The following is a 12,667-nucleotide window of genomic DNA, read 5'->3' on the forward strand; positions in this document are numbered from 1 at the left end:
TCTCTGCACGACCTAACGAGATCCCTGTACTCTTCTTGAGTCGCCTGCCCCTTCTTCCACAAGCGGTAAACTCTCCTTTTTTTCCTGAGTCCCAGCAAGAGCTCCCCGTTCAGCCAGGCCGGTCGTCTTCCCCGCCCGTTCTTCTTACGGCGTACAGGGACAGCCTGCTCCTGCGCCTTTAAGACTTCCTTCTTGAAGATCGTCCAGCCTTCCTGGACCCCTTTGCCTTTCAGGACTGTCTGCCAAGGGACTCTCTCAACCAGCGTCCCGAACAGGCCAAAGTCCGCCCTCCGGAAGTCCATGGTTGCGGTTTTGCTGCCCTCCCTCCTTACTTCACCGAGAATTGAGAGTTCTACCATTTCATGGTCGCTAAGCCCAAGACGGCCTCCAACCACCATGCAAACTGTCTAATGACAGACTTAAAGTGTAAGTTTTTTGGATAGAACTCCTAAATGTAGATGGCTAGTGCCGTTTCAGATGTCCTGAAAGATCCACACAGCCATGTGATCTCTACACCTTCCAGAGCAGCAACTAGAGGCCAGAAAGGATACTCTTGGGCATCTCAAATAGCACGAGAAACCTACCATTAGACAAACGAGTCTGACCCTTTGTCTGTGTTTGAGGAAAAAAGCGAAGAGAGTAAATTGCTACAAAGCAGAAGAAAAGCAGTATCAAAGTAACAACCGGGAGGACTGTTCTCACAATAAAATTCTAAATAGCAAGGTTAGAGAAGAGATGAAAATATGGGAGTTATAATAGAGACATGACAACAAAGCAGAGATGACAATTTTAATGGTAGAGACAGAAGGCATATTTAGTAGTCTGTTAAAAGGCTTTGCTATAACAAATCTTAACCATCTTAAGGTTTGTTATAAAAATGCCTATCTAATTCTTAAAGAAAGGAGTCACAGACCCCACAAATTACATGTGGGAGCTGACTTCATTTAAGCTGACAGAATTTTATTAAAAACATCTGGAACATTTTCCTAGGCAGGGGCTTAATTAAAATTTTAGCCTCTGGCATTTTTTCTAATGCAATTATGCATTACTCAAAATACTGGAAAGTGGAAAACAAAGCATATGTGAAATGCTGCAGCAATGTATGTCAAACTAAACCATTTACCCATCATTGTTGCTTCCTTCAAGAATTTGTAGCTGGTTTCAAATGTCATCTGTTGCAGAGGGGAGGAGTTGGACTGAATTCCAAAACGATTCAGCGGTTTATAAAATCCTTCAAAACACATGTAATCTGCCACAAGTGAAAGGTGCCGAGGGTCTACCACAATTCCTAAGAACACAAGAAAGAGCAATCATCAGAGCATTCAAGGGCTAAGGTTTGGGGTTTTTTTTAAATAAATCAGGTCTAAATTAAACCCCCTGAATTTAATCACCATGGAGAACATCTCTATTAACATTCTACTGGCAGTTGTACCTCTTTGTGCGTAGCTGGCTTAACTGCTCCCCCCAAATATCCTCTCAAGAGAGGTAGACCTCACTATAATACAAAACAGTATCTCTCCAGGGAAACTAAAATGTCAAGAGTGCTGTAAGGCAGCAGAGTTTCTCTACATACAATCAGTAAGGTCTGCATCATCTTTCTTTATGCGGAAGGGGATCACATCCATCCATTTGTGATGGGACAGAGCTCTAGCCCCTCACCTGGTGGCCTGCATTAGCTAGGCATCGGAGTCAGGAAGGTTCTTGTATTTTCTGTGCATGATATTAGGCATCCACAGAAAACCCCGTTTAGGCTAAAAAGAAATAGCACTTATTTTTAAATAACGCTTGTGGAGTCAGTGTAATGGGGGATCATTAACAGCTCTGTCAACATTTGCCTAGCAGTTCTTGAACAAGTTGAAGGTCAGACCATTCTGGGCTGCCTGCTGGCAAATGTGTTTTATGTAGCTGGTTGCTAAATTCCCACTGTATTAATCTTCCCTCTTTTCAATAGTTTAATTCATAGCAAGACTTAGCTCACTTAAGGCAAATTCAACATGCCTAACTTTAGCAGCCTATGAAGTCAGGCATCTTCCCTAAGCTAGTTGCCTGGACTCTCTGAATAATCTATGCAGAGAGAAGAACATTCAGACAATGCAGCACAGCTATTTTAAGAAAGGTATAAAAACCTCAACTACAAAGGGAGCCTAGACTCCCATCGTTAAAAAGCTAGAATGAGGCAAGATTAATCCTATTCTCAGGGCCACTATACAAGTCTAACAGTTAGCTTCCTCACACATGAATAGTTAATTGGTCTTGACCTTCCAGCTTGCAAAAAATAAATATACCAGTATAGAAAAGCTCTGTGAAGGGGGGAGAAAATCAACCTTGTCTAGTGAATCTTCTACCAATTAAATGGAACCTAACAATTACCCAATGAAGTCTTCACAGAAGGCACTATAACAATTAAAATGATGAAAAGGTGCGACTTAAAAATACACATATAAATGAAAAGATCATGCAAAACCATAACTTTGTAAGCACTGTGGCTGGGGTTTCCCATCTTAATGATAATAAAGACTATCTTTAAAAGTACAAAGAAATCTTACCATATACAGCAAATACATCTTTTATTTCCTTTATAATCACCCTCAGGGCAGACTCGATTCCATAATTCTTAGCCATGGCATGAATATCATTGGAATAAAGTCTGTTCAGGTCCAAAATCTGAAAGCAAAAAACCCACAGATGCAAGTTAGGACACTAGTTACTCTGTATTCCCAAATAACTTAAGCTAAGCTAAGTTAGCTTTTTTCTCTATCTTTCATTAGCTTAAGCAGCACCAATGGTTACAGAACAACTAGGCAGCAGCTCAGAGTCCAGTACAGACAAAAATGATTCTGGGGATATATGTTTAAGCCAGTGATCACAGCATTATATAGATGAATAAGAGTACTGGAATCAAAACTCACCACAGGAGAAAATGATATGAAATTAGAAAAAGCAAACAAACAAACCATTCCAAGCAGCAGAGGAACATGTTAAAGTCTTCCAAGCAACACAATGTAATGCCCAGTCTGTCTCAGCCAGCCAGAACTTTTAGCAAAAGCAGCAGAGATGTAGCTTAAAACAATCCTGTATTTGTAGAGTTATGGGCTAGATGGCATAACAGAACTATTCATCTCCAAGTACTGCAATTCATTTAGATGGAAGAACTCCCTCAAGTAATATTTAGAGACAGTTACAAGCACGGTGTGGAATTATCTGTCATTAGACACTGGGCTGCTGCACAAGAACTGATTTGCAAGCTGCCCTTGAGAAAAGGCTCTGCTGAGCTCTGAACACATCTGGGAGTAAAAAGGAGGAGGAAGAGAGTTTAAGAGCTGAAAAGGCTACACATCACACCTGCCAAATTTAAATGGCATCCATCATCCACCGTCTCTCCCTAGAACACAAAAGATAATTCAAGTTTGGGATTATAAATAGATTACATACATCAGAGTATCTGAACAGCTCCGCAAGGTTTATCCCTTCGGTATGCAGAATGAGTTCCTTCTCTCCTTGCTTATTGGTACTTTCATTCAACAAGCATCGTGTGATCCCCTTCACTTCATGAATGACTGTGCTTCGTGCAAGAGAGACAAGCAAGGAGGAGAGATCGAAGTACACCTTCATCAACGGAAGCGTCAATGAAACCTAAGAAGGGAAAAAACAACGGAGTGTTCTGTAAGGAAACTTGATCATTAGGCTCAATAGCCAGCCTCTTCTTTTTAGGCGAAAAGCATACAGGTGAACAACTGGGATTATCCTAGCTGTGTGTTTAGGAATATAAATGTCTGACTGGAATTACAGCTGAATGATGCTAATAAGAACACTACATCCCAGGACCATTCATCCACATTGCTTTCAAGATCTCTGAACTTACGTCAGTTGGGGTTTGTTTTTTAAGCTGTTCATTCAGGATGTTTAGATTTTTCCCTTCTGTCTTGCAGGAGGACCATGCAAGTTTCTCGACACCTGCAGCTTGTTTGATTTTGTTGCATCTTCTGACAATTTCAAAGCAGTATTAGCTCAGGTTAAAGTAAAGGCATAAGATTTTTCAGCACGAGCTAAACTGGAAAACTGGGGAGGTGGACAAGGCATAGCTGAGGTCAAAGACAGCTTGTTGCTGGAGATGTTTTTGGGAGGAATGTGGGAGTAGAATCGAGGGAAGAGCATAGGATAAAATTCCTAGCTAGATCTGAAACAAAAAGTTTTATTTCTGGAAGCGTTAAAATAGGTTTGTTAAAAACAGGTGGAGTGAAATGTTTCTGGATCTATGAAATTCACATTCCTGCCAGATTTTTTCAACTGCCACTGTCACATTTGGTCAAGAATTTCTGTCCCCTCTAATTACTATTTCATACAACTAAGCAGTCCAGTTTTATTCATCCTAAATTCCTCCATGAGTAGATGTGCTTCCCAATATAAAGCTCCCCTTCTGCCCAGCACCTTGAGGACACGTTCCTAAACAGCCTCTTTCAAAAGTCCAGTCATCACTTTTATTAATCAGGAGCTACACAGTGCTGCATCATACATTTAAAGATTAAACCACAATAAACCTTCAGTTACCTTTAAAAAAAAAAAAAAAAATCATCAGAGGTTCTGAAAGTTAGGGGTTGCTAAAAATTATGTCAAGAAGTACCTTTGCACTACCACTTTTTTGTATTAATACAGGAGTGCCGAGACAAAACAGCAGCACTCCACTGAAGAGATCCATCTGTTATGGGAGCTACCTGCAACCATGGCACAACCACACACACACGTTTCCAGGCACCACCATCTTACCTCACACCAAAGTTCATTTTCAGTGTCAAACGTGTAATCCTGTATTGATGGGTGGCTGTCCAGAACAGCGTTTACTCGCACCTCTGCTGACTGAAGCAATCGATCTTTTTCTTTTTTAGTCTGAGACATAAAGGAAAGATGTTGAGATTCATCACCATCTGCTCCAATCTGATCTTCTGCACTGGGAGTCCTTTCTTCTTTTTCTGATTCAGCCTCTTCATCTTCTAGATTCTCATCAATGTTTTCTTCCCCATTCTCTTCTTCACTCTCATAATCAACCTGCAAAGAAAGAATGTTGTATTCATCTGAGCCAGAACAGATACAGAAACAAAGTGCACCATGAACAGTTTTATTCATGAATATTCTTGACAGCTGAGTTACAAGCATCTCACCTATGACACAAGGGAAATGTAATTCTGTTGTAAAGAAAAATGATACAACAGCTTCAGTTCAGTCTCTATTTCTTTATAATCTTGCCGTTATTCCTCAATACAGTCCGGGATGCTACAGGTTATTAGGACTGTAGCAGAATTTAGTTTTCTCCGCCCAAAAAAGGCTCTTCCCATAATCCAACTCTGATGATGGGATTCCCTCAGGATTTTCAATTACTCTACCCTCTTGCTGAAATTACAGCAACCTATCTTTTAAGCAGTAATTATGAAGTAGTGAGCACGGAAAAACATGCAGAGCCAGGGAGAATATTTATTAAGAACCACAGTAAAGCTTTAAAAACAATTAATGGCATGAAATTAGCAAGAGGTAAAGTTAAGGTGAACTACAGCACAGACAACCTGATTGCCAGACACATCTACCCAATGGCCGAGGAACAAGGCTTTGGAAGAATGCAGATCTCTTCCGTCTCTAACTCGCATGGTTCTGTATTACTCTTAAAGGACAGCAGTGATCAGGCTCAACTATGATGACCCATGGTCATCACAAGTCTCAGCCCACATTTTCTGCTGTAGATTTCCCTCCATCCAAATCAAAACTGATCAGCACAAAGCAGAGACTTTCCTATCCCCTTTCAAGTGGGGTCTGGGGTTTTTTTTCAGCATTTTGTTTCAATGGAATCTTTCCTTCCCAACTCAAACCAAGGCAGAGGAAATTGGGAATTAAAGTGCAGTGCTGAGCACCTATGAAATCATTACCTCTTCTTCTTGGTTCTTCCTCCGTTTTGCTTCTGTAGCATCACCATCCCCTTCATCAGCTTCTGCATCAACAATGTTCTCTTCTTCCTCTGCTGGAGCTTCCTGATTATTCTGTGTTTAGAAATCCATGACAGACCAGATAATCAGGCTGGCTCTGCTAGGAAGCATCAACTGCCTCAAAAGGCTTTAGCCAAACATTTGGAATTTAACAACCCCTTATTCAATGTTCTACCTTTAAGAACAAATTAATTTCTATAAGCCCACTACTATAAAGAAATAATGAACTTATAACTCATGATAACTTTAACGTTAAACAAGATGAATGTCTACAAGATAGATAAGCTATCACCCTGCTTATATGACAGCCCTTGCTGGGAGAGGGGTGGCAGAAGGTACATGCAAAAGCCTTTCAATGAAAAAAAGGATCTTCCCCAAAGTTTTGACAACCACTGCTACAACGGGACATTGATCTGGGAGCAAATGGAGAGTAATATGCTTTTATCTCACTGAAGCTAAAATAAACAGGCAGTTTCAGAGTACAGTCTTAAGTAAATTAGGATTTAATACACAGTAACTTTAATTTCCTTGTTAATTTTATGAGAATGCATAAAGAGAATATTTAAGAAGTAATTTAGCATTCACACATTTCGCGTTCACATTGAAACAGCTTTTTCAAATTCTGGTTCTCAAAAACAGGTAAAGGAAGCGAGGCATTTTTCAGGTAATATTATTCTGTACCTTGTCTTGGTCACCATCTAAATCTTTCCGAGTTGCCTTCCGGGTGCTGACTTCAGTAAAAGATGACACCTTTGCGTTCTTCCTTTTAATTGCTTCCAGACAAATTTTAAAGAACCTGAAAGAAGCAGCAACCCAGAATGTCAAAGCTCAGCAGTACCGCAGTCAATTTCAAGTTGTCAGAAAATGAATTTATTTTGTTTAAGAAGCCAGTCAACTCGTGACAGGACATATTTTCTCGTGGATGCAAAAGCACTTCTAGGATAAGGCAAGTAATTTTCCTTCTTGTCCCTTTCCCATTCCTTTAGGGATCAAAAGGTTGGTATCATCTCTCTTACAATCACAGATGTAGCCATGCATCCAAAGCTTAAAATTATAAGCTCATCTGGACATAAAATCTGCACGTCAAACTGACCTTCAGAAGAGATGGTTTACTACTGGACTTTCTTCTTTTTTAAACCAACGAGCACATGCAAAATTGTTAAATAAAATAACCCAGCTTGAACTCATGCGGCCTGAAGGAAGATGAAATCAATGAAGCCTTTTTGCAAAACAAAAATAGCTTTCAATAGACTCTTATCATTAAACGTTCTACTTTCAACTACACAGATTTGGCCAGACATGGGGAAGGAAGCAGGGGAAAAAAAAGAAAGGGGAAAGAAAAAGCCAGCCTTTTCCGATTTATTTATTTTTAAAAAATTAAAAAAACCCCTACGGTTTAGTTCTGTTCAATGAGAGCACCAAGGGATATCTGAAGTATTCAAACATTTTTGCTGGTAATAAATGCTTAAGCATCCAAAGATAAGGAATGAGATATTGCTTATATGGCTCTTCTCCGAGTATATTGGAGACGTGTGAAAGATCTGCCATGATACAATTCTACACTGTCATCACGCCACAGATCCACAGTTTTATTCAAGACATAAAAAGCAACTGCAAAGCTGTCGCTCTGAAAGCCATAGCAGCAGTAATAAACGACATTCAGTGACCCTTAGAGCCCACGGAAAGGCAAAAGAAGAGCAAATATTAAAATATCTGAAAGCAAACTCACCTTGTTTCCATGAAGTGCAAGATCTCCCTGGGCTTCACACACTTCTCCTCTCGGTAATATTCATGGGGCAAGAAATGGAATTTGATTTTGTAGAGACGATGTTTGTTCTGCTTGCACTTCACATGCAGGGATTCCTCTATCTCAACTTTCTGCAAGACCTTCAAAAGCCACGAGTAGGAACATTACTCCTTCGATTAAGACACTTCCTTTACTTCCTGCAACTCCAATGCTTTCCATAGGAGACCAGAAATACACAAGGCTAATTGGCAAACTTTTCTGGAGGCTTTGTCGCAGCTCTTGGGGAAAAGGACTCTACCCTACTGCCCTTTTTTGGAGCTTATACTCCTCCCAGCAATTAACTTAGACAATACTGGGAGAACAGCTTCATCTCTCACCCGACTCCTTCACAGGAAACTACACTTCTTAGTGGGCCGACAGCTTCATTTTACTGAACCATGCTCATTGAGCATGACAGTATTTCAGCACAGAGCTGAGTCTTAACTCTATCCTTCCCGCTTTCAGCTTGAAAGAGTAAGACAGAAGAGGGTAGGGCATGCAGGAGAGCACAACAAAGACTGCACTCCTAGGAAGAGAGGGAGCACAGAATACATCAGACTTCAGTATATCGAGTCTCCAAGGAGCCACACATTCTGCTTCTATTGAGCACAACCACTTGTATGAGATTAGGAAGGGTTGGGGGACAAACAGAAAGGTCTCTACTATGCCAGTCACAGCCAGATTAGCTTGTCTCTTAAAGACAAAACAAACCCCCTCCCAATTCTAGAGAGTGACAAAATTGAGCTTGAGAAAAAAAACAAACAAGGCTACAGCAGAAAAACATAAATCCTCCCTGCCATTATACTGCTGCTATGTATGAATTATTACCCTCCCCCTTTAGGTTATATAGAGAGTTTGTAGCCTGTGACAATGCTCTGCAGGTTAAATTGAATTTAAGTCTCATACAGCCATGGTAACTGCAATTCCTTTCAATGCTACACTTCCTAGCAGATATTACAGGTTCAGTATGCAAGAGGTGAAAAGAAAGGACCCTCTCATCTAGCACCCACACGTGAGCCTTCAAAAATGGAAACTGCTACAAAGCCAGACTAACTGATGAGCTCAAATAGGAAATTTCGTTTTGCAGACTCTCAAAGGATACACTGAATAAGGGGCTCACCTCAGCTAAGCACACTCTTGTGAGCTGTTTCTTAAGCTGTTTCACCTTCTTGAGAGCTTTCTTGGTATTGAACACAGGAACACTCATCGTTGGCGTTTTAATATTTGCACTGGCTACCATCAATATTTCCCGCAACCTTTAAATGAAGAATGATCTTTCAAATTAAGTGATAAAAGCACTATGCAATCAAGTAAGTATCTAGTTCATCTAATTAGGCAGCATGCAGCAACTGCCAGCTCCACCAAAGCCATATGCATCAAGAGCTGTGGTTACCATTGCACTGCTCCTTTTCACTCTTCTGGTTCTTCATCAGGCAGAGCACAACAGTAGCTCTATCGCCTCAATTAGATTATCACCCCAATTACAGGAAAAGACTACAGATGATAGTAAGTTGTTCCAAGAACAGAAGAACTAATGAAGCCTGTTTCCTACAAATGCATAATGTATGCTCCTCATACTTTCTCCCTCTCCCCTGCTTCTCCAAAGTAACACAGCCATCTCCCACCTAAGGCATCACGCACCTACGCACAAGGCCAGGGTCGGCACCCATGTTATTCAGAACAAGCTGATGACTGGCTGGTAAACACGTGTGCACTGATAAAGTCACTGTCACCATACAGAAGAGCCAGTGGAAACCTGGCTGCTATAAAACAGGTCTCTTTCTACATACGTGATCGTAATACCTGCAAGAAATCATAGAATCATTAAGGTTGGAAAAGACCTCTAAGATCATCGAGTCCAACCATCGACCCAACACCACCATGCCCACTAAACCATGTCCCTAAGCGCCTCATCTACTCCTGCAAGATTTCATAGTTGCAGTGAAATTTTGTGTATAAAACAGGTCTTTCTACATACGTGATCGTAATACCTGCAAGATTTCATAGTTGCAGTGAAATTTTGTGTGTGAAAGAAATAGGTTTACAAGTTAGCAGGGGGAAGAAGAGGTTGGCAGAGGGCAAACCCACAAAGCACCATTTCTTTAAGCTTACACCGTACTGAATAAAATACGGAAACAAATAAGCCATTTGCTATACATCAGATAAGAGTAAGGGGCCTTCACAGATATTTTGTATCTGGAAAATGAACCAAAACAACCATAAAATTGTAAAACGTTAAAATAGTTCTGAACAGGCACAATTTACAATTAAACTGAAGGATTATTTGCCCTCAAGATTACACATATACCTGCCAGTGAGATTAAACACTGTTACACAAGTGCCAAAAATGGCAAAGGAGCCATTGAGTACAGAGTTTTCTCACCTTGGAATACCCAATGTGACATTCATTTCACCTCTGCCAGCAAAGTGGAAGGTGTTCAGAGTCATCTGTGTGGAAGGTTCCCCAATACTCTGGGCTGCAAGAAGACCCACAGCTTCTCCTGGGTCACAAAGAGATCGCTGCCACTTTAAGTACAACAAATCCTTTAATCTGAAGACAGGAAAGAACAGGTTTAGCTCAACATAGTACAAAATAAAGAAACTGGAAGAGTCTGCAACATTGCTCAGTTCAATAAAGTTACCTCTTTCAGCCAATTTCTCCTGGTAGTTTATAGATAAATACACTCCAGAAACTGTAAAATTGTCTATCCCAATCTGATCTGACAAACACAGCCCATTAACACAGAACTGGGGCCTCAGCCAAACCATATTTTAGTTCTGCTAATTCCCAGAATGTCAAAAGAGAGTCTATTTACTCTCACTTGCTCGTCTTAACTGCCTCGCTAACTCCAAGGTGCAGCAAGAGCACATGTTCATTTTTAACTGTTACTGTAAAGTATTATTTTATATGTAGGGGGACAGCAATACGCTGCTGTTATTCCGCAAAGCCTTAGCAGCATGGAAAATTCAGGTTTGGAAGAAACAGATAACCAGGGCCTCTCCACTGCATACTAAGCACACTTGGCTTCCAGGAACTATTCTGAAACCCACTACTTTGTTTCACAAAGGTCACAACAAAAACAAGAGTTGATAAAGACACTTCATCTTTAGCAAACTCAGTCCAAAAATAGGGTTAGTTTTTCTGGCTCAGTGCAAAGAAGTAAAGACACTGAAGTTACTACCTATCAGAAGAAAGTGCTGGGCGCATATAACTTCGTCTGTTCTCAGATTCCCATTTGTTGATATAATCTTTGACTCCGTTTTCAAATGTTTCTGAAACAGACGCAAAATAAGTATCTGGACGCCAAACACCAAGGCTTGGGTCAGGACACTTATTTGTCTTCTTCAGATACTTTCTTCGTTTCTTCTCATCTAGTTCATACCACATCTTCAATAACTGAAAATAAGAGGAGATTTTTAAGCAGACTGGTTTATCTACAATAAGATCAAAACCAAATAACACTGCTTCCACCAGCACTCAAGTAATAGCGAAGGAAGAAAAGATTACCTATATAAAACCTCCGGGTGTATATAACACATAGCAAACAACTCAGCTACAAATATGTTCTCCATTTTCTGATACTTACAGTTTTGATCCCAAATGATTTCAAGGTTCTTTACAAGCTTGAAATAGTCAGTTAGCTATCCACAGAAACTACTCCAGAAACCAGTGAAATACAGCCCTCTAAGAATGATTTTAACTTGGGAGTGAACACCCTTGACATACTTAAATCTTTACTTATAGCTGACTACCACCTCGCCTGTCTAAAGCTGGCATGACAAAGGAGCTTCTCTGATTTTAAGCTGTCAATATTCAAGCACAATAGTCCAGCAGAGACCTTGAATGTAGCTTGCATCTTATCCATGCTAATCCGTTTTACTTCAATTCTTCAGTTGGCTAGTCTTTCAAGTAACATTTCAAATGTTGCATTTAATAAAGGAAAAAGTTAATACCGACTTAAAAAAAAAAAGTAATACAGAAAACAAGCTAAACGTATCTTCTACGTGCCTTGCTGTTTCATGAAGGAGGAACTGCCTTGTGACACGGAAGTCTGTCCACTGAGCTTTACAATATACTAAGACAGAGATAAACAGGTATCTGTATCTACCTAATCTACTAAAAGAAAAAAAATAACAAATAGTGAATGAATCCCCAGGCCAAATTGTTTTCAACATTATCAAAAGTGCCAATAGCAACACAAATTCAGCATCGCTGATAAATTAACCAGTGATTAGGCGTAACATTTGCAGACAAGCTAACAGAGTTATATATCTCAACACCTTCAACTTGGAGTTTCATGCTAACTGCCCACGTCCTACCAGGGTAAATTCTTTGTGAAAGCAAGGCTGTGAAGCAGCACCTGTTTGCATTTTGTGTCCACATGTACAATCTTCATTAGAAGCCATAACATATAGGTTAGTGCCCTGACGTACAAGAGGCTTATGCAAGAGTACTTTTTTGAAACACTAGGCAGGGCTGGCTCAGCCCTCTGATCTTCGTATTTACATAGGCTCTCATCCAGCTAGCAGATATCTGTCCATCCAAGAGAGATCTACTCTGTGTACATTAAAAAAACCCAATCCACCATCAAAAAACCCCAATAAAAACAATCCCCAAAAACCACCCACAAAATCGGTAGTTTTCTAAAACCAGCTTTACCTCAGAGTTTTTGGCCTCTGCCCTGGCACTAGGGCCCATAGGCTTTAACAAAGGAATCTCAGCTTCATCACACACACAGTCGACATATGATTCCTTCAAAAGGTAACTTGTGAAACACTTTGGGACACTTGGCCCAGGTGGCCAAGAAGACAAATAGCGTCCTGGCTTGTGTTAGAAATAGTGTGGCCAGCAGGACCGGGGAAGTGGTCTACAGGCCTGTAAGCCTGACCTTAGTGCCGGGGAAGATGATGG

The 12,667-nt window shown here is 40.5% G+C and overlaps 1 protein-coding gene across 1 annotated transcript in view; it reads right to left on the reverse strand.

Annotated features, from left to right (window-relative positions):
* The window catches only part of POLR1A (RNA polymerase I subunit A), a 39,539-nt gene that overhangs the window by 4,545 nt on the left and 22,327 nt on the right, over positions 1-12,667 (reverse strand). The window contains 10 exon segments of the mRNA XM_009289383.2: positions 1,124-1,288; positions 2,547-2,664; positions 3,433-3,633; positions 4,765-5,043; positions 5,913-6,023; positions 6,651-6,765; positions 7,699-7,856; positions 8,876-9,011; positions 10,139-10,306; positions 10,938-11,152. Of these exon segments, the coding sequence (XP_009287658.2) occupies positions 1,124-1,288; positions 2,547-2,664; positions 3,433-3,633; positions 4,765-5,043; positions 5,913-6,023; positions 6,651-6,765; positions 7,699-7,856; positions 8,876-9,011; positions 10,139-10,306; positions 10,938-11,152 (1,666 nt within the window).

Source organism: Aptenodytes forsteri, unplaced genomic scaffold (genome assembly GCF_000699145.1).
Source record: "Aptenodytes forsteri isolate BGI_AS27 unplaced genomic scaffold, ASM69914v1 Scaffold141, whole genome shotgun sequence".
Lineage (NCBI taxonomy): Eukaryota > Metazoa > Chordata > Aves > Sphenisciformes > Spheniscidae > Aptenodytes > Aptenodytes forsteri.